This window comes from Eublepharis macularius, chromosome 11, assembly GCF_028583425.1.
Source record: "Eublepharis macularius isolate TG4126 chromosome 11, MPM_Emac_v1.0, whole genome shotgun sequence".
Classification (NCBI taxonomy): domain Eukaryota; kingdom Metazoa; phylum Chordata; class Lepidosauria; order Squamata; family Eublepharidae; genus Eublepharis; species Eublepharis macularius.
In genome coordinates this window covers 94,055,082-94,079,283 of record NC_072800.1, presented here as the reverse complement: position 1 = coordinate 94,079,283, position 24,202 = coordinate 94,055,082, and the positions used below count along the sequence as shown (strand labels likewise).

Sequence of the window (24,202 nt, the reverse complement as noted above, 5' to 3'; positions counted from 1 at the left end):
GTAGCCTTCTGGCACGAGAGGAAAGTGCCACCATGAGTGCCCAACCTTGCATTTCTCCCTTTCCCAGCAACAGACCAAGCACACCTAACTGGGAGAGAAAACTGGGACCAGAGTCATGTCAATTTAACTCCAGAACACAAGAGCAGGGGGTCCCCCAAACTGGCCAGATTAGCTGCTAGGCAGAAGAAGGGGTTCGGACATCTGCGGGGCTGCTCAAACACAAGGGGCCTCCACGGAGCAGGGAGACTGTCCAGAAGGGCAGGCGTTTGGCTACAAAAATCCAGGGCCGAGAAGAGCTCAACTCTGGACTGGCAAAGTATACTACTTTACTAAATGCATTGTGTTTTTGATGGGGGCGGGGGGGGGGGCAGGGAGCACTGAAGCCTCACCTCACACACTAACATTCAGCAATGCCCAGGCAGTTTGGGAAGATTCACCAGGCACTGCCCGCCAAGGCTCAGCTTCCCAACATCCCAACTAGCAGCTTCCATAAACATCTGAAGCTGAGGTTTCAGGGCACCACATTCTGCATCCGGCACCACGTTCACTCTCTTTCTGACAGCGCACGTGCGCACACACGCACACACAAACCCTGCTTGCAAGAAGGAGGGGAGAGGCTGAACATCTGGTCAAGATGCAACGGGGCGAATTCTCCTAATTCCAAAGACGAAACCCGCAGCAGACCTTCGCACAGGGCCTCTGGCCAAGTCCCCCAAGTGCCTGCTTGAGACAGCACAATGGGGGGTGGGGGCTGCCGGTGTTCCGCAGGGGCCCAGCTTGATCCTCAGCCCCAGCAGCAGAGGAGGAGGAGCCGGCCTTAGCCAAGCCGGCAGCACCAGGGCCCTCACTCACTCACTCGGGGGAACAAATACCGCAAGCCAGCCCCGTGCTAAAAAGGGCAGGCACCGTTGGGCCAACAGGGACTGAGAGGTGAAGAAGCAGCAGCGCCTCGAACCTTCGGTGAGACTGGGTGTTGGCAAGGCGGCCCTCACTTGCTCCAGGGGCCCACTGAGCAGCCGCAGGTTGCTGATGTGAAGGTTCATGGCCTTGTGCAGCTCAGCATTGGTGAAGCTGGCCTTCTCGTGCACCTCCATGTACTTGGCCCACTCCTTGGCCACTTCCGCCAGACTGGAAGGAGGGGTGGGAGGAGAGCTCTGCTGTGGGGGGAGCTTCCCCAGAGCCTCCTGCAGCTTCCGTTCCTGGGCCTCGTCTTCGTCAAGGAAGTCCTTGATCTCCTTCAGAGAGGCCTCCACATCTGTGAAGACGCCGGACAGCACTGGAGGAGGAAGGACAGCAGTCACTGATGGAGACGGAACGGCAAGCTGAACAGTGCCAGGACCTGCCCAGCACAACACACAGGCAGAGGACAGTTCTGGCATCCGACCCGGGTCTTGGAAACAGAGTCTGCCCAGTCTAGAATTACAGCCCAAAGGCGCAAGTAGCACCATCCTCTACTCCTGGGCTCCAGTGCCCCTGCTGCCCCCCTTCTTCATGGAAGTGCCTGATCACACATCTGGGGATGGTAATGGATGATGCTCCCCCCCCCACTAGGGCACACCCACATTGTGCACATTTTCCCTCTTCCCAAATTCAAGTTGCTACACTCCAATATACAAAAGCAAAAAATATGTACCCCAAAAGGAGGCTAGGATGGATACTGGTTCTTATTGCCAGTGTCTGTTCTGCAGGCGGCACAAATTGGGAATAGCAGATTTGTATAGAACTCCAACAGGATGCATCGAGTTCCTCCACATACGCACAGGAAGATGCAAGTCATGTGCCCAAGCAAGAAGTTTTGGCCCATTGGTACCAACCAGTGGTTCTTTATGACAAATTCTGTGGTATCAGAAACCTTCAAGCTTTGTCTTCCTTGGTGCCAACTCAGGGGTTCCTGTGGCACATCTCTGACAGTCCCGGTAGAAGCATCACACCCCAGATGCAGGACTGGGGAGGCAGCTGCTTACCCTGCATGGACTGGATGAGGTTCTTCACCGTCTCCGGGCGCACGCTCAGGGCTGCGCACTTCTCCATCAAGATGGGCGGGATGTGATTGTACATGTCCAGATTGTCCACCGTGTCAGGGTCCAGCTGCAGAGAGTCCATGAACTGCCTATAAACAGAGGAAACCATGACGAGGCAGCCGCCGGAGCTGGGGCTCCTACTGAGCCACCCAAGCAATGATAAAGGCCAGCGCGCCACGGGAGCTCACCTCATTCCTGACCACAGGGAGCAATCACCACCCCCTCCTGGAGCAACATCACACACACACACACAGCATGCCCCCTTCCATCCTCCTCCCCCCACCCCCAGAAACCAAAAGCAGACTTACTCCAGAACTTCATTCTTAGCGTCGATCTTGGCCATCACTTCTCTCAGCAGCTTGGCCTTTTCTTCACTGGGGCACGAAAAGGAGAAAGAGCAGCTGCTGAGCTCCATGACTGGATGGACCAGGCCATCCGCTCCACTGCAGGCAGGGGGAGGAATTGGCCAGTGTCTGGCCAACCCAGCGCTCCAAACGCACCATTGCCCACTGTTTTTATGGCCTGCCGTCTTGCCGTGGGTGCACTGGGTCTGGAGCACAGCCTTCGCTGACCCACATACATTCTCCCTTTCTTAGAAAATCTTGGACCTTCCAATGAAGTCTTCTCTCTCTCACCTTCTGACCCCAACCAATTCCATTTTGCCCATTCTGAACCAAAACACTCCCCATCCTCTTGCAAGACACGCAGGCCAAGGCCAGGCAAGAGTAACCAGCGAGCCCCGCCCCCGCCCCACCTCAACGGACTTGCCTGTATAGCGAAGATGCCTCGTGGGCGGCCATCGGTACCAGCTTGGCAAAAATATCAGGGCCTGTTACAGCTGGGTCGGTGGGGTTGACAGGAAGGGCCTTCACCAGAGGCGCACCTAAGGGCAAGACAGGGCAGTGTGACCACAGACCACTTACAGGTCAGAATTATGGCCAGGACTCAGGATCCTTCAGCATCAGCAAACGTGAGAAGCATCAGGACAAGTTGCTAGCCCTGCATCCTGCAGAAGCCCAGTTGATGTGCTATGACTCAAGGCCCGTGCATTTATTCATTTATTTTACTGAATTTAATTTTTAGCCCGCCCTCCCCGCAGACAGGGTGAGGTGCAATAAAATGCTCAGTAACATTTAAAAATCCAAGAACTTGAATACACAGAAGAGCATCTCAAAATGGCGGCCCCCTTCAATTTCCCCAATCGTAAGGTAAACACAAGGGGGCGGGTGCCTCCTGCTCTGGTGCGGGTGCGCCTCTTCGTGAGACAGAACCAACGTGTGTTTACGCGTGACACTGGGTGCCATTCCCTAGATAAGTATGTAGCTTAAATCGCACGTTCAGCTGTATGTGTGTTTTCTGTAACACGAGAATTCTCAGCACACGAATAAAGAACCACCAGGGGCACAATGTACACAGGCTACGTGCATTCGCTGCAGCTTGTGAATAGGGCTAGAGAGAAGCTTTTAAGAAGCAGGAGCTGCTTGCTGGTGAACTGCTTGCCTTTGGTAGGGAGGGAAAGGCAGGGACCATCAGGCAAGGGCTTGAAAACGGAACAGCCATACTGTTATGTCCACGTAGGGATGGATGGGGTGGTTGCTCTTGGAGTCTTGTGTACAGTTCTGGTTGCCTCATCTCAAAACAGATGTGACTGAACCAGCACTGGCGCCCCAAAGGATCACGGCGTGGGAGTGCTTCCCCTGTGAGAAAAGGCTAACAATCGTGATGGGGGGGGGGGGGGCGCAGGTGCTTAGGCAAAAAAAGACAACCGAAGATGGGGGAGGGCACCATGAGGAATTTTGCTTTTCTCCTCTCCTGGCAAACAGTTGGTGCTGCCCTGTGGCAGACAAGTGTACAGAGGTGGGCATGTCTGTGGGTTGATGCTGTGCTGAGCTTCACCATTACAGCTTTCAAATGCAGCACACTAGGAGGACGGCACACTCAAGACGGTCTTATTGCACCATGCTCCTGTGCGCCCCCTCCCCCCGCGCAGAAGGCAAACAAAGCCCTGGAGAACCTGCTTTACCTTTCACCGACTGCAAGGTATCCAAAGCGGGAACTGCTTCATGGTAAACGAAGTCGTTGTCCTTCTTGGCAGAATTGAACCTGATCAGCAACCAAAGAGCAAAACGAGGAGCTTAGGAGACTGACGCAGCCAGAGACTGGCGCGCGCGCGCGTGTGTGTGTGTGTGGGGGGGGGGGGGGATGCAATTTCTCCCAATCTTTGGGCTTATATCCAAGTGAGGCTCAAGCGTGTCGTAATGGCCATTTGCTGCAGGACACTTTTCTCTACTGCGCTGCCATCCAAGGATCTCTTTGGCTCTTCCCTCTTTCATTCTATCACCACAATCACCCTGAGGCTGTAACAGAGTGACGGTCCCGTGGTCACCCACTGAGATTCATGGCTGAGTAGAGATGGGAAGCCAGATCTCCCCACTCCAAGCCCAACACTACACTGGGCTGGCTCTCCTATTTAGGCTTCTTGTATCCCTGGAAGAGGAGATCCAAAAACCCACGCTCAGGAGCAGGGAAAGCCTGCTTGGCCGGTCATTCCTTCCCACCTGAGCTCAAAACCATACTGGCAGGAATGGATTAGTTTCTGACACGCGCTACCTCTAGGGTCATATACATGGCGTCAATGAAGGAGGCTCCTAGCCCTACGAGCTGTACAGCACTGGCACAGAAACATGTGAGAAGTGCCTCAAAAGCTGAGCTTCCCGCAGTCGAGAGGTGGTACTTCTCTGCATCTCAACTCGTATTTCGTAACAGGGCAGTGTCTAGTTTTTCAGCCCTCTTCGGGCCATTTTACCACCATTGCCCCCTGCCAACCTCCCCCACTTTAATTCCTTGCCAAACGTTCAGAACAGTTTGAAAAACTGAAAAAACAAGCTCTGGTGCCACAATCACAGTTTGTCTCTTTTTGCACAGTGCTGGGTTTTTTGGGTGAAGAATGAGACCTGGACAGCACGGAAGAGACAGAGACTCCAGCACCAGAGAGGCCCCTGCAGCTGCTGCGGACTCACTTTCCTCCAATCACATCCATGGTGAACCGCAAAGCCTCCTGCACAGTTTCAGGCTGACCCTAGAAGAAAAAAAATTTGTAGAAGAACATGGGGCCACCCAGTGAAGTTGGCAGATTTCAAAACAGAAGGGAACATTTTTTTCACACAACGGTGGTGTCCTTTGCTGCACAATGCAGTGGCCGCCCCTGGCAGAGACGGTTCTAAATGGGGATAAAAATACACTAATGGAGGAAAGAGGTGACAATGGCTAACTGCAAGCTCTGTGATCAGCAGTGCTCTTGCGCTCTCTTTCTCTCTGAATTCCAGTTGTTGACGGGAAACAGGCTACACTCATTAATGCAAACTCCCTCACTGCGCACGATCTTTTTGGACGACAGAACGTTGAGGCTACAGGAAACCCGGGTTTCTCGTGTGCAAAACTTCAGGCTACGAAGACACGCTGTACCTTAGCCAGTTTGATGGCTTCGTTGAGCTTATCCAAAGCGCTCTGGAAGTAGACGACCTGCAAAGGCAGCAAAAGGTTAAGTTAGCCCCGAAGCCAAAAGCTGTGAAGAAGAGAGAACAGCTCGAGAAACTCCCAAACGCAGAGGCAAGCCAAGTCCACGTGGCCGGGCACTGCCCCTTTCAGGCACCTGGAAGAAACAGGACCTCGCATGGTCTTCTAACTGGGATTCTGAACGCAAGGCTTGACTGGTATCAGACAAAGGGCTCAGCCAACACCGTTTAAGGAGGAAAAAGCTGAAAATCAGTGATCAGCTACCTGGTGGTTTAATCACAAAAATGTATTTGCTAAGATACATTAGAAAATGGGACAGAAATTTAGAGGAACGGAGGCGGATGTGGAATTGTGTGGTACCTAAAATGATTTCTACAAGTTTAAAACAAAGATTCTTTCAAACTTTGTTTCAATGGTATCTCTCTTCCATGTAAGTTAGCCACATTATACAGAAATATGTGGTACCAGTGTTAGCGGTACGGCTCATCCATAGAAGATACTTTTCACAATTTTGGGGGTCATATTAAAAAATGCAATCTTTTTGGAAACTGGCAATTGAGTCTGTTAATGAAATGGTGGGTCATAACATACCCCATGATCCAAAAGTTACTCTGTTAGGTTATTTAAAAGGACGTGTTCCCCTTTCAGGTGGAGGACTGGTCCCGAGCTAGCTGGCTTACCACTGCTCAATGGGCAACAGCAGAAAAATGGGGAAAGTTTGACCCTCCTTTGCACGCTGAACGGATCTATCGTGTGTGGAACAATGCATTATTCCCTATTTAACTTATTTTCAAAGGGTCCTGAGAAAGCATTTTTAATGTTAAGACAAATTTATTGAGCATTGGGTGTTGTTTATAACATTTTAGAATCCTCCTACTATATAAAAGCCAAGCCGTATTGGCGACGACTCACTTATTATACCCATGCAGGCACACTGAGGGGCCTGTGGGTGCACCTGTGCCCAGATAAAAGGAGAGTTGTTGGCGTGGAGACCTCGTGGGGGTCGCTGCAGGGCCTTGGGAGGTCCGGCCTGCAGCAGGCCTCTGAGGGGCCTCAGAGGTGGTGGGAAGGCCATGCCAGGAGGGGGGCTCCCCATGGCCACTGCAAGGCCTTGGGAGGGCTGCGCCGGCATGGCTCTCCTAAGGCCCTACTGCTAGAGCCCGTTGTATTCCTTCTCACAACGGGCTAGTAGTAAGATTAAGTGAGAAAGTGTTTTATGAGTCATTACAATGCGCCTTGGTTTCTTTCTGTAGCTGGGAGTATGAAATGCGTTATTTGCATTCTATTTTGAAAAACCTCGTATCGAAAAAGAAGGAAAAGCCATGGGCTTAGGGAAAAGGCCCCAGCGAGTTCCTAGCGAAGGCCAGCGTGCACAGTTGCCCTGGTCCCCAGGGAAGTGCCTGCCTGTCAAGGGCCAATCCTAGACGCTCGCTGGAGGCAGGGCCAGGGGCCTCAGAGGTCAAGGAATACCTCAATGAAGAATGACAGGGAACGAGGCGAGAGCAAGAGGGAGCTCCCCCTCGGCCAGTCTCTTGCCAAGCCACCTTCCATTTCCCGGCTGGGCCAAGGACAGGCTCCCCTCTCCTTCCCTCGCCAGCCAGCCTGGGGTCGGTGTCAGTCCCTTTTCTTCCTCTGCACCGAGGGCCTGCATACTCACCCGGATTCCACACCCACCCCAGTGGCCCCTTCCTCTCTAGGCCGCCCCAGCCCTGCCAGGCTCCACAAGACAACCGCTCGACTTACCCTCTCCCCGTACTTCTGCTGCTCCTCCGCCTGCTTCCCCATGTGCAGCTGCAAAGACACAGAAAAAGAACAGTGCTGAAGCAGACGGGCAGAAAGAGCCCAGTCCGACCCCTCGTGGCTGAGGCCCTCTGCCACACTGCCCCTCCCTCTAACCACTGAGTCCTCAATTCCCGGGACTGATCAGTGTCTAAATGCAACCTTCAGCGAGAACGGAAAGCATTTTCCAAGCACAGTAAGATATCTTTGGGAGGGGGGGATGGGACCCAGAGATTGCTTTTTGGATCATTGCCATTCAAGCTAAGAGAGGACTTTCTTTTCTAAGATTTCCAATGCATTTGCTACACATTTGTTTTCAGAAGCGGCGTGCTAAGGTAATATCAGGCAAAGGTAAAATTAAAACCTTAGCAGAGCTCTAAGCAGCCAGTGTTCTAAGGACACAGCCAGTGGGCAGTGCTGTCCTGCACAAATCAAAGATGCAGAGGACAGCGCTGGGCAAAGGCCCTGCCTTCCAGAGCTGGGCCTGTCTCGGACACTCACGTGGGCTACAGCAGCAAAGTAGTAGATTTTCATCTGCACCAGCTTCTTCCAGTCTTTCTGAATCTTGCCCAGAAGGGAAGCCGTTTCGGAGTTCTCCAAGGCCCGACAAGCTTCTTTGTAGTAATCCACCACCTTCAGAAGGGAATCAAGAGCAGGAATGTCTCAGGCACAGCCCTGAAAGGAGTGCGGGGGACCCTGTTTGACAAGGGTAACTAGAGAAGCAAGGGGGTGCCGTAGGCATTGCAGCTGCCCTGGAGAGGTTTTCTTTCTTGGGTCCCGACCCTTTCACAATTAGCTGCCCAAAGCTGAGGCTCCCAGGTTCTCTCCGTGGCAAACAACTCACCTGGGCACTAATCCTGGCCACGAGGAAGCTCTTGCGGTTGTCCAGCATTGACTTCTCCAGCAGGCACTCCTGAGCTTGGCCCTCCAGGGAACAAGAAGAAAAGCGACGTGGGCACGGTGGGCACGGCCCCTGGCCCAGAATGAGAGAGCAGCAGCCAGCAGGAAACCCACCCAAAGCATCTGGGCGCAAGCCAACGGCCCCAAAATGCGTCCCTCCAGAGATGGACGCAGGAAGGGGCCTCAGGGGATCGCGGCCACAGAGACTAACCAGTCTCCCCGCCCATCTGAAGGCAGCCCTGCGCAGGCCTGCTGCATTTCCTCTCCTTGGCCAACCACAGAGGGCAAGTTCCTCAGCACGAGAGGGCACCACCCCTGGAAGCTGCCTGCGCTGGGCAGTCTGATGACACTAGCTAAACAATCTGTCTGTCCCTAGTAATGCCACCGTTCACAGAACCCCATTCATGCCAATCAGTTAACAGATTTCTCCCTCAGCGAGTCAAGCAGAAGGACTGCCACCAACTGTCCCCATGAGGGTTAAGGACAATGCTTAAGTGGAAGAGATCTAATCCTACCCCCACCCAAGCCAGCCGCACTGCTCTGTCGGAATCTAAAGACTATGATCTTGCACACTGTGGGGTCAGTCCACAAGGACCCAATCCAGCTCAGCACTCAGCTCCACAGCCCGGGCCATCTTACTGCTAAGCTTCTCTGAGGAGCCTAAAAAGGCAATGAAAAAGCTGAGTCCAGGAGGGCCTGAACAAGGAAGCGAGCCACGCAATGGAACATGGGCGGAGGGGCAGGTCTGTGGAGGAGGAGGACTGGGAAAAGGCAGTGGCGAGCAGCGACGTTTTCCCGGAAACAAAAAGTGCAGGCAGCCTTGGGATGAGCGACCCAAATGGGCTTCTGTGGTGCACCAGATATGCCACACACGTCCTCTCTCTCCCCCACAGTGTTGCAAAGGGTGGCAGCTCTGTTCCAAGCTATTATTGTGAAGAAACTCACTGGATGAACGAGCACTGCTCACTTCCTGACTGCAGCAACGGGGGATAACTTGTACGTGAGAATGAGTCAGCACAGTTCATACTGAACTTTTGGATTTCCTCCCGTTATCTCAAGTCAGTTCACCCATCTGGCTAAAAACTATTGTGTGATGCAGTACATGCAATCAGCTGTCTCCACTGAGTGCCATCAAAACACACACATATATATGCGTAGTTGCTGCTGCTGCTGCTGTGGACTCGGCTTCTGCTGCTAGGGCCCAAGAGCCTGGCTTCCTTGAAACCCTGCATGCCCCCTTTTCACAAAAAGACAGATGTGGCCTCCAGAGTCAGGCACGTAACCAAGAAGAGCAGCAGTGCAATTCAGGTTGTGCGGCCCTTCCTTGGGGCTGATAGCAAAGGGCCGAGCTACACGGGAGGAAGCTCCCACTCCTTACCAGCATGAGGTTGATGTTGAGGTTGAGGATCTGGTGGCTCATGTCGACGCTGTAGGAATGAGGGAAGTGGTCCCGCAGGTACGTGAACGCACCGGCTGCACACTGGAAGTGGGTGCAGGAGACCTTCATGCCCTGCCACATTTAGGGGAGGAGGGACAGTAAGAGGGATGAGACACAGGGAGACACGGATCATCTGTGTTCAGCAAGCCAAGGGGCAGGAGGGACGTCTTTAATTCAGGCACAGAGGGCAAGAATTTCTCTGCCTGACGATTCAGGTGCTCCCCACCCTCAGTTTAAAACTGGGCCAGGTGGTAAAATTGATTCCCCCTCCCCAGACCCACTGCTGGGAGGGGGCTCATTAAGTCTCCTCCATCTGCTGCCTCCCTAGACAGCAGAAACTAGACTGAGATCTTGCATCCAGCAGTCCACCGCACGGTGGGAAGGGGCTGCATCCCACGCCTGGCTGTGGGCTTGGCCAATGTAAATGCTCAGTTTAAGGAGACAACCAACCTGCCCAGACACAGCCAGAAATCCGCAGTCTCTTTTGCCCCCGAGGGACGAGCAGAGAGATGGGGCTCCAAACAAAACCTCCCCAGCAGCCAGGCTTGCACTGTGCCACAGAACACCAACCAACCCGCCTTCCTGCCAGCCCACCTGCCCCACTCTCTTTCATGCCCCCTCCCTCACCCCACTGCAATGCCCTGTGCACTGGGCTGACACTGAGGAAGGAAACCTGGCAGAGCCAGGAGGATTTTTCACATCCCCTTAAAATCAAGAGCCCCCCTACTGACCTTGTGCCTCTGCCAGGAAGCCACACAAGCCCAAAGCCTTACCTCCTCAGACACCCGCTTGTCCATAGCCCCGAGCATGGAGTGCAAGGCACCTGGGGAAGGGAAAAGCGATAGAGTGAGCGGCGGCAGGGAGCAGCAGGTGGAACGCCAGGCAAGGATCTGCTGGATCCTTGCCTGACCTGGATAGCCCAGGGGAGCCTGATCTCATCAGATCTCAGAAGCCAAGCAGGGTCAGCCTTGGCTAGTCATTGGATGGGAGATCTCTACTGAAGACCAGGGCTGCAGAGGCAGGCAATGGCCTGAAAACCCTGCCAGGGTCGCCCTAAGTCAACTATGACTCGCGGGCAGGATTTCATTCATTTCAACTCACCCACATTCACACACAGTCTGTGCCAAGAAAAACTGCATCCCATGACTGGCAGCTTTTATTCAAATTAAACACTGAAGTCCCACCATCAACCACTCAGACAAGCACTCCGGAACCTCCGATTTCCCAGGCATCCCACACACGTTCCATGCCCGTCTTCACAGGCGAAATGGGTAGAAACTCGCTTCTTCAAATGGGACGCTCTGCTCTCGTGGTTCTGTATTCCAGCTCGCAGAGAGGGATTGCAGAACACGAACAGCCCTGCTTAGTCTTATGCAGCAAATGCGCGTGTGCTTAGGAAGGTGCAGAAAGCCAGCACAGTCCCTGACGTACACTGTGCTATGCAGCGTGTAGCACTGTTATGAGGCTGCTCACTGCATTCTTCAGAGTTGTGGCCTCCAAACACTTCTGAGGGCAGCTTAAGTGTTGTCTAGCCTCACAGCCATAAAGGCACAGACAGTGGCCAGAGAGGCCTGCAGCCTCCTCCTCCAGGGAAAGGCTAGCGAATCCCCCCTCTAATGCTGCCACCTCACGTAGAAGCAAACGCAGACGCTGCAGGTGCCACCTCAGGCAGCCAAAAGGGTCTTACCAAGATTGTAGAGGATGCAGGCCTGCTCGTACTTGATATCCTCGTGGGTAACAGACTTCCCAGAGAAGATCTCTGTCCTGCAAGCAGAGAGAGTGCTGTGATGGTGGAGGATCAGAACGTGCATGGAGACAGGGAGGCGCCCCCGAACTGCCCCACATCCTCTCCCATTCCAGGCCCCAGTCAGCTCAAGCAAATGCCTCTGGGGGGGGGGGGGGGCGGGAGGGCGAGGTTTGAAGTCAAGTCAGACGGAAACACCTCATGTGATGATACAGAATGGATGCAGGTTCCAGGTTCCCTCAGATACCATCCTTACAGAGAGACGTGAAGTACCAGGGAAAAACTAGAAACAGTCAGGAAAAAACCTACCACCACCCAAGATCACCTCCCCCCCATTTTCCCATTCCCCCCAATCCTAGGGAACGCTAAATAAACCCCCAAATGCCTCTAATGTATTGTCTTAAAATGCTTCTTAAGGCAAGGTTTTTCACATTCAAAATGTATGGTCTCAAAAAGTCTGAGGACCGTCTCAATTTTTCCAGTAGAAAAACTGGACAATTTGTGGGAGTACTTTAAAAAAAACAAAACCTCTTATGCTGTAGTCATATACAGCATTTTCAAGAATTTCTTTTGGTTTCAATGGAAATAATTTTGGCAACAATTAATATACTATAATGTGTTTAACGGTAGTACATTACTAAAGAGTTCGATGTTTTAACTGTTGAAATATGCTGTCGGTCCTACCTATTGAGACTCAGAGAGTTTCTGTCCAGATGATACTTTCTTTTCTTTACTACAGGATTTGTTTTCAACCTTCAGCTTTCCTTTCTTCCTAATCCTCGTGTATTCTTCCTAACATACGTGCTACAGTAGCATAAGGTGCAGCAATTTGCAATTCTTACTCGAGGACTGAGCATTCTTACAATTTTTCTTATAGAAAATGAAGATGTTTACATTGAAGATGTTTATATAAATATGCTAGACTGTACAATTTTATACGCTAAGTTGTAAATGATTTCTTTTATGTTGTTCAATCAGAAAGGTTTGATAGGATAGTAAATATTGTACACATTTCAATTTCCCCTCCAAATTTAATGGGGGGGGGGAATCTCCTCCTCGTGACTTCAAAAATTCCATAAATTTCACATCTCTGTCCTCATGCATTGCCTGGAAGAGTGCAGAAGATACCCTGCTTGCTTCCCCTGAGAGCTCTAAACTGAGGCACCACTCAAATCTGCGCAGGGCTTTTTTTCTGAGAAAAGAGGTGGTGGAACTCAGAGGGTTGCCAGCACAGAGGGCAACTGCTGGCGGAAGGTGGTGCCCCTGGTACCACATGCACAAAGTGCGCGCACGCTTCCAGGACTGCACAATGACGTCACTTTGGATCAGCTGGAGCAAGGGGGGAGTTTTTAAAAGTTAAGTCACCCTCAGTGAAAATGGTCACATGGCCGGTGGCCCCGCCCCTGATCTCCAGACAGAGGGGAGTTTAGATCGCCCTCTGCGCCATGACACGGAGGGCAATCTAAGCTCTCCTCTGTCTGGAGATCAGGGGGCGGGGCCACTGGCCATGTGACCATTTTCGAGAGGTGCTGGAACTCCGTTCCACCGCGTTCCAGCTGAAAAAAAGCCCTGAGCCTGCAGGTGCTTCCTGCCATTCCTCAAACAATAAGCTCCTAGTCCTTACAGAGGCTCAGCACCTCTACCTAATTACAGCGTCCCTCTCGCCTCCTACATTCTTCCCTCCCTCTGCCCTTGCACTCCCCTGCCACTCTTGGCCCACTGCCCGGTCATTTCCTGGGCTTACAGCTGCCTCACCTCTGCCCCCCAACTCCTTTCCCAGCCCCTCCCAATCCCAATCTCCCTGGATCAGACCAGGCTCACTTTGCCCAGGCCTTTGGCTGCAAGCTAACCCTCCCGGCCATCTGATGCAGAATGTAAGCTCCCCATGTGCCACGCTGTCTCCTGGAGGGCATCCTCCAACCCCAGCACGCCATTTAGCAGCAGGCTGAGAAAGTCAGCCCCACTTGTCCACCCCCGAGGGCCAAAGAGATCTGGAGCAGAGTACCAAGTGGACCCCTCTGCTCTCAGCCTCCTCCTCTCTTACCAGGTGATGGGGACAGCTGCCTCGTGTTCTGCCCCCATGGGGATGCGGCTCTGCAAATAGTGAAGCTGGCCAAAGTACTTCCGCAAGATGCTGCAGCCTTCAAAGTCCCTGGGCACGTTCACGGCATTCTGCAGAGAGAAAGGAGAGCCATGGAACTCAAAGGATGCCGAGAAGGAACAGCGCTCCCGCGAAAAGGGCTGCTGAGTGGGGGTGCCACAGATGGCCATCAACACATCTGTTGTGCTAAAAACCATCTGCGGGGAAAACATTTTCAGAGGGCGCAAGCATCAGGCTTGGAGGCACACCTTGACGGTTCAGCCCCTTCCTCTTGCAGGAGCTCACAGGTCATTCCCACCTCCATCTTATTTACTTTGAGGGGGGGGTGCTTACTCTAAAGTTACTGGAGGCCAGGACAAGCTCACCTGCCGGAGCTGCTCCAACTTCTTCAGCTCTTCGTTGTAATTCTCGGGATTCTCACCATAGTTCTTCAGGACAAACTGAAGGAAAAAAGAGAAGAGTTTTGGCTTACCTTAGCAGAATCTAGCACACGGGAGAAGAGCTACACACCTGGCCCCACACAAGGGAGGGCTACAACCAGTCCAGTCCGGAATTGCCTTCCAGGCTTCAGTCCAAATGCAACCTCCCTTCAGGCAAGGGACTGTTCCAACTTTGCACAGAACATGCAGGCAAAGAGGCAAATGGCAGCCAACCTCTCCAAAAACACATTTTCAGACACGGTTAAACCTCCACCACTCACAATTAACTCAACAAGCTAAGAACAATTCTACCAAGTTTCCAATGAAAGCCCACAAAGAAGCAAGATGGTTTCCATCAGTGTGCTCATAACAAAAATAAGAAGCCAAGACAGTAAAACAGACAGCAGCAGCGGCAGAAAGAGTAGAGTGCTCTATGCAGCATCTAAAACTGTGACCCTTCAACCTCCCCAAACCTGGAACCCTCAGTACAGCTGAAAGGCCTACCACTGCCCTAATACTGGATACTGGGGTAGAGGGTAGCAAGTTCAATAAAGTTGGGGGTGATTCCCAGAAGGTTTATTTGAGCCAACATGCACATTTCTATCTCGCGTGTCAACAGTGGGGGCACCTTCTTAGATACAGTACAATTTATATGTTTACATTTTAACTGTATATAATAAATGTATAAGAGAGCCAGTTTGGTGTAGCGGTTAAGAGCATGGGACTCTAATCTGGAGAGCCGGGTTTGATTCCCCACTCCTCCGCTTGAAGCCAGCTGGGTGATCTTGGCTCAGTCACAGCTCTCTCAACCCTACCCACCTCGCAGGGTGTTTTGTTGTGGGGATAATAATGACATATTTTGTAAACCGCTCTGAGTGGGTGTTAAGTCATCCTGAAGGGTGGTTTATAAATCTAATGTTGTTGTTGTTGTTGTTGTTAATCCAAAACATTAGTTTTTTAAAAATTAGATGGAGAACATCCAGATTGTACTTCCTTGTTAAAATCATCTTTGTTTAAAAAGATAGGTTTAAAAAATCTGACTTCTGTAAGGCTGTTAAATTTAATTGCAAAAAGCAAACAAGCTTATAAGTTCACCCAGAGTCTAGAAGCAACTTCTTGGTAGCCATATAGTTGGATTTCTTTAAAGTTTGTAGGTTCTAGCAAATTTAAGATTTGACACCAGAACTCGCCTGGATTCAGGCTTCAATATAACAACATTGGATCTTGCACAGAAATTACCCTAACTGCACTTCGAGTCCACGAATGCTCCCTGCCGTGTAAGCTACAAATTACTTTTCCACGCTGAAAAGCTGCCAAATACACAGCTTCCCTGAGCTCCCACAGCCTTGCTAGCTCTCCAAGGGATTTACCTTCTCGCTGCCTTCCGAGGCACAAGCAGGCTGGGCCAGAACAGCCCGTCCTGCTTCATTCTTGGCTCACTGTTGATGTTGGCACACTGCAGTTCAGAGGAGTGGCCTCACCAACAAGGAAAAGCAGCCCGAACTGGCTTTGGTTTCCAGAGAGGTTCCCCATCCACACCGTTCTGTTATTTATGTTGCTGAGTTAACAGGCAAGGAACACTATCGTGCTTATTCTGACAACCCCCCTCCCCGTAAGGGCAATCCTTTTCCACAGCTGGCAATTGGAAGCAGGAACATCCAGCAAGGGAGACCTGAGCATGGAAGGAGGTTTCCACATGCACAGGCAACATGGATGATCCTGGACAGCCACATCACCGTAACAAGACTCCACTGAAACAGCAGGGTGCAACTTTGAATGCACTCGCCTTCACATCCCAGTCCAGGGCCACTAGGTGTTACGCGCAAGTAGTTGGGGGCATCTGGCCCTGAAGAAGACACAGTTGCTTGCCCAAGGCTGCATCAGAAGCCCATGGCACGGACAGGTCTTAATTCATGTCTCTCCAATCCTATGCGCTTCAAATCTGTGTGTGACCCAGCCATTCTGAAAATCAGCAATGCAAGCTGAAAAAAGACCCTCTTTACCGGACTAACCCCTCTCAGACTGGCCTGCCTCACAGGGTTGTTGTCAGGATGAAATGGAGGAGAACGATGTTAAGCTGCTTTGGGTCCCCGGTAGGAGAAAGGCAAGGTATGGATGTGATGTAAATAAATAAAAACTATGATAACAGGAACCAAGGAAAGGGACGAAGAGAAGATGGTGGGGAAAGGATGGAACAGACACTGTCCAGTCTTTCCACACAACCAGCACTCAAAACAGGAGACCCTGGACTGACTTGGGAAAAACCTGGGCCACTGAGTAACAGATACTGGTGGGGGGACGGGGGGGGGCTTTAACTCAGCCACAGCTGCAACCACAGCTTCAGTCTGCCATGGAAGAAGCCTGCACGTTCCTTTGCTGGTCAGACTAAATGCATCACTTGCCCTATTTTGTTTTCTCTTCCCTGGGAGAACAAGGGATCAACCATGTCCACCCAAGGAGGAATCTGAGCCGTCAGCCCTGTCCAGACGGCCGCTGATTCAAGCCTCAATTCAGTGGCTTGACTTCCCTGGTTATAAAGCAAGTGAGCAAGGGGAGCAGCTATTGCCCAGGGATAGGCCAAGCTTTGTATGGAGGATGCTGGCCCGGTTCAGTTCCAGCTAAAAAATCTCCAGCATCAGGAGTTAGGAAAGGCCTTCCTCCGCCTGGGACCCTGCCACCAATCACAGCAGACAAGAGACCAACCCAGAAGACCTCCCCTACTATCCTTTTGAGACAAAACAGTTACCCTCAGAAGAACTAACCACCAGCCAAGCTACAATTAAGTCCTTCACAAAGAACTAGGTAAGGCAACTCCATCCCAGACAGACACAAAATCCGTCAGGCATCTTCAAAAGAGCAGTATAACCCTTTGGTCAACAAGTGGGTGACTGAGCAAAAGGTTCTTTCAGTGGCTAAATCCCTTCCCCCATGTCACAGCTCATCAGGTGCTGCTACCATTACATTTCCGACAAGAGGTTAATTTCTCCCTGCATGGCCGGATCCAGGACCCTAGATGTCTCCTCAATTCTAAATTCAGCACCCCTAACCAAGCTGTGCATTTTCTAGCATGGTGCTGAACTCAGCATCTGCAGAGGAGTTAGCTGTGTTAGCAAAATCAAAAAGGGTCCAGTAGCACCGTTAAGACTAACCAAACAGGAGTGATGTCATCACCATTAAACCAGCTTCTTCTGGATTAAAGAAAAGCCTATCGTGGTGGCCCTCTGAGATGCCACATCAAGCGGGCATCTAGGCAGCAAGGCAGCTTAGCGGAAGAGGGCTCAGGCACAGAGGAAGGAGTTCACGGGACTCTGCTCAAGTCCTGGATCCAACAAGCTGTACAAAACAAAGCACCTGAGCACCCACACTCCCAACAGACTATTAGAGCCCTCTGTAAAGCCTATGGGGCACCTTCCATCACAACACAAAAGCAGTAGAAGTGGAGGTGAGGTTAATCAGCGTTCTGGGACTTTTCATTACTCAGAGGTGTTTTACAACTATGCATAGGATGCAAGAAGTGAAGAGAGGGGGACAGTCGTCTTTCTCTCCCCCAACAGTGACACTGAAACAAAAGGAATGCGGTAATGATGACTCTTGCACAACTGCCGTGCAAAAGCTGTATGGGAAAGATATTATTAGCTATCATATACCTGGAGTTCCAAAACTCTTTCGACAAGGCCCCTCACGAGAGACTCCTGGCTAAGTTGAGCGGTCCTGGGATAAGAGGACAGGTCCTCTTATGGATCAAATGTTGGATAAATGGCAGGAAGCAGGATAGGAATAACTGGGCAGCTCTTTCAATGGGGGAAGTGAGCAGACGGGTCCCCACAACGACTGGCATTGGGGCCGATGTTACTTGATTTGTTCATAAACAATCTGGAACTAGGAGGGTGAGAGTGCAGAGGAAACCGGGAGCATGGGAGCGCAGGAACAACTCCAACAGAAATATTTTCTGTTTTGAGTGAGAAAAAGCTTTTCTTTAAAAGTGTTTCACTCGTTCTAAATGTACAGCATGAAAGAGTCGGAGGATTTTCTTAACTTTTCCAACAGAAAAACTGAGAAATTTTCACTTAGGAAGTAGTTTTGCTTTTGGAATGATGGAAATGCTTCTTATGGCAAAGTCTATGCTCATTCAAAATTTATAGCTAGAAGAAGTCTCAGGACTTCAGAAAAAAATTCGGATGGAAAAAAATTAGAAAATTTGGAGGACGGTGGAGGGGCGGGGGGGGGGGGGCGAGCCTGCATTTTTTCCCTTTTGTTATGAGTGAAATGAAAGATAAGGTTTTTACTCAAAATATGTAATTTGAAAATTTTTATGTAAGACAAGCTACAGCACTGGATAACGATAATTTCTATGTACGCTGTAAACAACATTTTCAAGATTTTTTTTTGTTTAAATGTAAATAGTTTTGGTAACAAACTCTATAATGTGCTTAATAATACATTAAAGAGTTTAGTGTTTTCAATGTTATAAAATTTACTGTAGTAGCCAAATATACTAATAGGCCTACCTACTGTGACTGTTTCTATCCAAATTTTATTTTGTTTACTACAGATTTTGTTTTCTACTTTCAGCTTGTATTTTTCCTACCTCTCAGACGGCAAAAATTAAGACACACGTGCCATGGTAGCATAGGATGCAGAGGTTTGCCACTTTTTCTTACAGGTATTCTTGCAATTGTTGTTAGAGTAAATAAAGATGTGTTTTATGTTGTTAAATCAGTAAGAAAAGTTCAGGTTTGGTAGAAAATTAAGCATTGCATATATTTTAATTCCTCCCCAAATTTCTGTGTTTTTCTTCTGGATTTTTCTTCTGGATCAAGGATTCTTCTGTGTTTTTCTTCTGGATCAAGGATTTTTTCCCCATGTGGCTTCTAAAACTTTTACATCCCCCCCCGGCCCATTCCAGACACTTCTAGGTACTGTCATTTGGAAGGGTGCTGAAATTTCTCAGATGGATCCCTGGCCCACCGCCACAAAAGTTCAATCCCAACACTTCCCTAGGCACAGGATGCAATTAAACCAGTTTAAATCCACAGCAGAGTCCCAAGTCTTAGCAGCTGTTCTCTACTCTTACAGGGCATGAATCACCCAGGAAACGCCAAGTAAAATAAAAATTACTGAATAGATAAATAAGGCACTACCTGACGCATGGAGCTGCTTCTACGTTGGTCTCTCAAGGTCAGTCTTGTCTAGTCAGGCTAGCAGTGACTTTCCAGGGCCTTAGGCAGAGGCCTTACACTCCACCTCCTACTTGATCCTTTTTAACTGGAGATGCCGGGGACTGAAACGGGATCCTTCTGCATGCCAAGAGGAGGCTCTTCCACTGAGCCACAGCCCCTCCCCGTTTCTTCTGTGTTCCTAACCGCCATGCTCCCCCACACCTTAATTTTCCTACATTTGTCTAAACGGGAAAGACAGAGACTTCTCTCTTTTCAACAGCTGTACAGCACCAAGCGCTTTAGGTGCTTTTACAAAAAGGGAGGGAGACCAATCAGGAGGAAGCTCTCCAGGCACGCCTTGTGCTTGCCACTGCCCCAGCTCTAGGGCTGTTAGCTCCAGGGAACAGCTTAACTTGATCCATAGAAATCAGAGTTGGAATAAATACCAAGAGTCAGCCAGATGAGCCAGAAGTGTCATTATTAGCAGGTAACAAATTTGATGTTGCTGCACATGGAACTTCAGTGACAACTCCTTAACAGATGATCGATCAAGGATGTGGAAAAACACCCCACTACAAGCTCATCCCAAAGCCCTTCTCAGTGGGCCCTTCCAGGTCCTCAGGGGAAGCGGACTCTACAGCTGCTTCCCTGAGCAATCTGGGCCACTGCTTTTTTGGAGCACCAGGAGATTATCTTCCATCCAAATTCTGCCTGCCTGCAACTTTTGATTGTCTCGCCTTCGGTAGCCAACTGAGTACCTGATGCCCAACTGAGGAACACAAGCAAGATGGAAGCTGGACACCCACTCTGATGCAGGGGTTAGCACTGGACTAGGACTGGGAAGGCCCAGGTTCAAATCCCCACTATGCCATGAAACTCACTAGGTGACCTTAGGCCAGTCACTTACTCTCAGCCTAACCTATCTCGTTTGCCTCCCTGAGCTCCCTGGAGGAAGGGCAGAAGAAAAACATAGTGGACAGACAGTCCTTACTATACCCAGCCTGCGTACACGCAGCACTTTGAACGCACATCCCATAAACATTATACTAAGAGACCTGATTCCACTGACTTTTCGTCAGGGAAATTGGAAGCAACCATACAGGCCCGGTCTATCCATATTTACGCAGACTTAAGTGCCTCTGATCTCAGTGGGACTGACTTGGGATTGAGGTGGATCAGATGATTGCAATCTTAACCATCTTAACCATGGGGGGGGGTCCAAACTGATACACTTCCTTAAGTCTTTTGTCTCATGCAAGAATCCCAACCTGCTTCACAGCTCTCCTCCAAGCACTCTTCAGTTTTCTTACATCCCACTTCTGGAAAATGCGATGACCATAAACAGCCACAGGCCTGCCCATGGGAACCCCAAACACTATTAGGGAGAGCCAATACCCTTCTGCCAATACACTTTCTCTCAAACCAGGAACCATGAGAACATCAAGAAAGGATGTGGGGATGAGACGAGCATGGCCCTGGAGAGAAAGCGCCCTTGCCAACAATCCCCTTCAGTCAGAAAGAGGGAAGCTCAGGAAGGTTTCTTTGTAAGCTTTCTCCCCTCTGCAGGCAAGGCAGTCCCAATGCCACAGGAAACTCTGCTCATGTGACAGACACCTCTTCTCACAGCATATCACCCAAGGAAGGGCTTCGGAGAAGCAAGCTGTTCCTATTCTGCAAAGCTCACAGGAACAACAGCACAGCCCTATGTGATCAATGGGAAGGGGGAGGCTGGTAGGACGGCATGCACAGAAAAGGTCTGAAAGAGAGTCTGGAGCCAGGAAGGCATGGAAGATAAGAAGAGGACTGAATGCAGAGGTGAGATGTGTCATTCCTGGGGTGGGGGTAGAGAGTAATCCAATTAGAGATGCTGAGTCAGGAGCTGAGCAGTCATAAGATCGGCGTCACGCCCCCATTCCCCACCTTCTCAAACTTCTCCTTCCACTGACCGCACCAGACTTGCCTTATCATCCCATGACCCTCCTGCCTCACCCAACCCCTTGACCCAGAAGAGCCCTTCAGATATGTGGCCTAAAATCTTTTAAAATGCACCAACCCTGCTATGTCCCACTGCAACGGCTGGGTTTCTCTACGCAAAGCCTGTTGAAGATGGGGAGGATCAGCAGCGGCCTGTACCCGAGCACTCTTAGGGCCTCCACCCAGTGGAACAGCCTGCCAGAGGAGGTCAGGAAAGGTCCTGTGCTTTGGTAGTTTCACAAAATACGTAAAAAGGAATTGTTCCAGAGGACATTTTTATAAAAGGAATAAGGCTGTTGTGAAATGGAGCTGTTCGGGAGGACATTTCTACAAAGGGACAAGGGCTGTACTTTTTGACACTGTTTGTGACACTATATACATCTCTTCCTTTTACTGCACCGGTACTGTATTGTTTTCTAATTTTTGTAATCCAATTTCTGCATTTTTTACATCATGTCTTATACTAGTTTTATTGTTTTCTAAACTGGTATTCCAGTCTCATTTCTATGTTTTACACCTTGAAATGTCCCCATTGCATTGTTTGTAAGTAAGTACTCAGCAAGTAAATAAATATTAAAGTCTCAGGAGACAGCAAGGAGTGCACTCACAAGTGCTGCATGTCAAATAACCCACAAAGCACTGGGAATTTAGATTTCCTTCTAACCACATCTGTTCCACATCAGTCCATACAGAGATCTTCACGTGCACTCAGGAGCATGTCGTCTCCTGTAAGTCACAAAGTTCTGTGAACTGGGGATGCTTAGAACTGGTCTTAGAAACAGACATTCCTGAACCCCCAAAGCCACACATTGGCACGCAGAATCACCCCCATGGACACAACACAAACACGTGAAGCCGCCTGATACCGAATCGGACCATTGGTCCATCACAGTCAGTACTGCCAACTCAGACTGGCGGAAGTTCTCCGGGGTCCCAGGCAGAAGTCCTTCACATACTCTGCTCCCTGATCATTTTAACTGGAGACGTAAAGGGCTGACCCTGTGATCTTCTGCATGCCAAATTGTCAAAGCAGCTCATGATCTAATGTACAAAAAGCAAGATCGACCCTTGGGCATGAAGGAGCCACGCCGGAGGTCCACATGGGGCCACCGCCCGCCCCCGCAGTTGGCAAGAGCAGGCTGAGGTCCTGAGCACCCAGGACCAGCCAGCCACCTGTCCCTCTTCAACCCACAACATCATCAATATTGCCCGGCCCTGGATAGCCCAGGTGAGCCTGATCTTGTTAGAACTCAAAAGCTAAGCAGGGTCAGTCTTGATTAGTAATTGGATGGGAGACCTCCAACGAAGGCTAGGGCTGCAGAAGCAGGCAAGGGCAAACCACCTCTTGCATCTGACGAAGAGAGCTGTGGTTCTCGAAAGCTTGCACTAAAGTTGGTTATTCTTAAAGTTGCTACTGGACTCTTTACTATTTTGCAACCACAGACTAACACGGCTAGTCCCTCTGGATCTATCACCTCTATTAGTCTCTTGGCATGAAAACTCCACGGGGGGGGGGGGGGTCGCCATAAGCCAGCTATGACTTGAGGGCACTCTACCCCACCAATAATAATAGTAATAATAATGGTACTTGCATACACTTTGGTGCAGCCCCCGCCTGCCCCGACGCACAGCCCCCCCCCCGGCCCTTCCCCCAGCAGCAGCAGCAGCAGCAGCTGCCGCCCCTCCCCCGGCCCTTCCCGGCCCCGCCCCCCGGCCTCTCCCTCACCTTCTTGACGGCCTGGTGGAAGCCGAACTCCCCGGCCTCCTTCAGGTCCAGCCAGATCATGGGCATGCGCGGCACGGCCTCCATCTCGGCGGCCACCGGAGGGGAGGGGAGGGGGGGGACCGGAGGCAGCCCCGCCGGGCGAGGCCGGAGCACAACCGAAGGCCTCCTTCTCCTCACACGCTCGCTTCCGGTCGCTCGCCGGAAGGCGGTGGCTCTCCTGCGCGAGGGCCGATGGGAAATGGAGTCCCTGCCCTTCCGAGGCGGAGGGAGGCGGGGCGGGAGCAGAGCGGCCCCGCCCCACCGCTCGCTTGGCCACGCCCTCCGGCGAAGGGAAGCGGGGCTGAAGGATTCCCGCGGGCGGCTGGAGGCGGTTTCCGGGCAAACCTTTACGAGAGTTACTGCAGTCGAAGGCCATTGATTTCAAGGGGCTTCGATTGGAGTAACTCTGTTTAGGATGGCACTGTTTATTACCACGTACTGCCTGTTGCTGTAAGTGTGAGCCTGCTGGGCACTTTCTGGGTCGTTTAATATCATCAGTGATCTGGATGAAGGAGTGGAAGGGCTGCTCATTGAATTTGCTGATGATACCAAATTGGGAGGAGTAGCAAACACCCAAGAAGATAGAATTAAAATTCAACAAGACCTGAATACTCTGGAGAAGTGGGCAGCTATGAATAGGATGCAATTCCACAAAGACAAGTGCACAGTATTATATCTGGGCCACAAAAATGGGAAGCACAAATACTGGATGGGGGATACACTTCTGGGCAGTAGTATATGTGAAAGGGATCTTGGGGTAAGAGTGGACTGTAAACTGAATATGAGCAGTCAGTGTGATGCGGTGGCCAAAAAGGCCAATTCAATCCTGGGTTGTATCAAAGGGGCCATAGTGTCGAAATCGCAGGAGGTCATAGCCCCTCTCTATACTGCCTTGGTCAGGCCACACCTGGAGTATTGTGTGCAGTTCTGGAGGCCTCACTTCAAAAAGGATGTGGCCAAAATCGAGAGGGTGCAGAGGAGAGCGACGAGGATGATCAGGGGTCTAGAGACTGAGCCCTACGAGGAAAGGCTGAGGGCCTTGGGAATGTTTAGTTTGGAGAAGAGGAGGTTGAGGGGGGACATGATTGCTCTCTTTAAATATTTGAAAGGCTGTCATTTGGAGGAGGGCAAAGAGCTGTTCCAGTTGGCAGCAGAGGGTAGAACGCGAAGCAATGGGCTTAAATTACATGCACAAAGGTACCGGCTGGATATTAGGAAAAACTTTTTCACGGTCAGAGTAGTTCAAAAGTGGAATCAGCTGCCTAGGGAGGTGGTGAACGGCTGGATGAATACTTGTCAGAGATGCTTTAGACTGATCCTGCACTGGGCAGGGGGTTGGACTAGAAGGTCTCTGTGTGGCCCCTTCCAACTCTATGATTCTATGTC

At 50.8% G+C, this 24,202-nt stretch overlaps 1 protein-coding gene across 1 annotated transcript in view; it reads right to left on the bottom strand.

Annotated features, from left to right (window-relative positions):
- PTPN23 (protein tyrosine phosphatase non-receptor type 23) overlaps positions 1-22,960 on the bottom strand; it is a 34,866-nt gene extending 11,906 nt beyond the window's left edge. The window contains exons 1-16 of the mRNA XM_054991279.1: positions 22,778-22,960; positions 13,865-13,939; positions 13,443-13,570; positions 11,342-11,418; positions 10,428-10,477; positions 9,595-9,726; positions 8,161-8,241; positions 7,818-7,949; positions 7,281-7,328; positions 5,487-5,543; positions 5,042-5,100; positions 4,045-4,124; positions 2,790-2,904; positions 2,330-2,395; positions 1,965-2,110; positions 956-1,276 (exon numbers count right to left, since the gene is read on the bottom strand). Coding sequence (XP_054847254.1) covers positions 956-1,276; positions 1,965-2,110; positions 2,330-2,395; positions 2,790-2,904; positions 4,045-4,124; positions 5,042-5,100; positions 5,487-5,543; positions 7,281-7,328; positions 7,818-7,949; positions 8,161-8,241; positions 9,595-9,726; positions 10,428-10,477; positions 11,342-11,418; positions 13,443-13,570; positions 13,865-13,939; positions 22,778-22,861 — 1,651 coding nt within the window. The 5' untranslated portion in view covers positions 22,862-22,960. The remainder of the gene's footprint in view (positions 1-955; positions 1,277-1,964; positions 2,111-2,329; positions 2,396-2,789; positions 2,905-4,044; positions 4,125-5,041; positions 5,101-5,486; positions 5,544-7,280; positions 7,329-7,817; positions 7,950-8,160; positions 8,242-9,594; positions 9,727-10,427; positions 10,478-11,341; positions 11,419-13,442; positions 13,571-13,864; positions 13,940-22,777) is intronic.
- Positions 22,961-24,202: the final 1,242 nt, after the last annotated feature.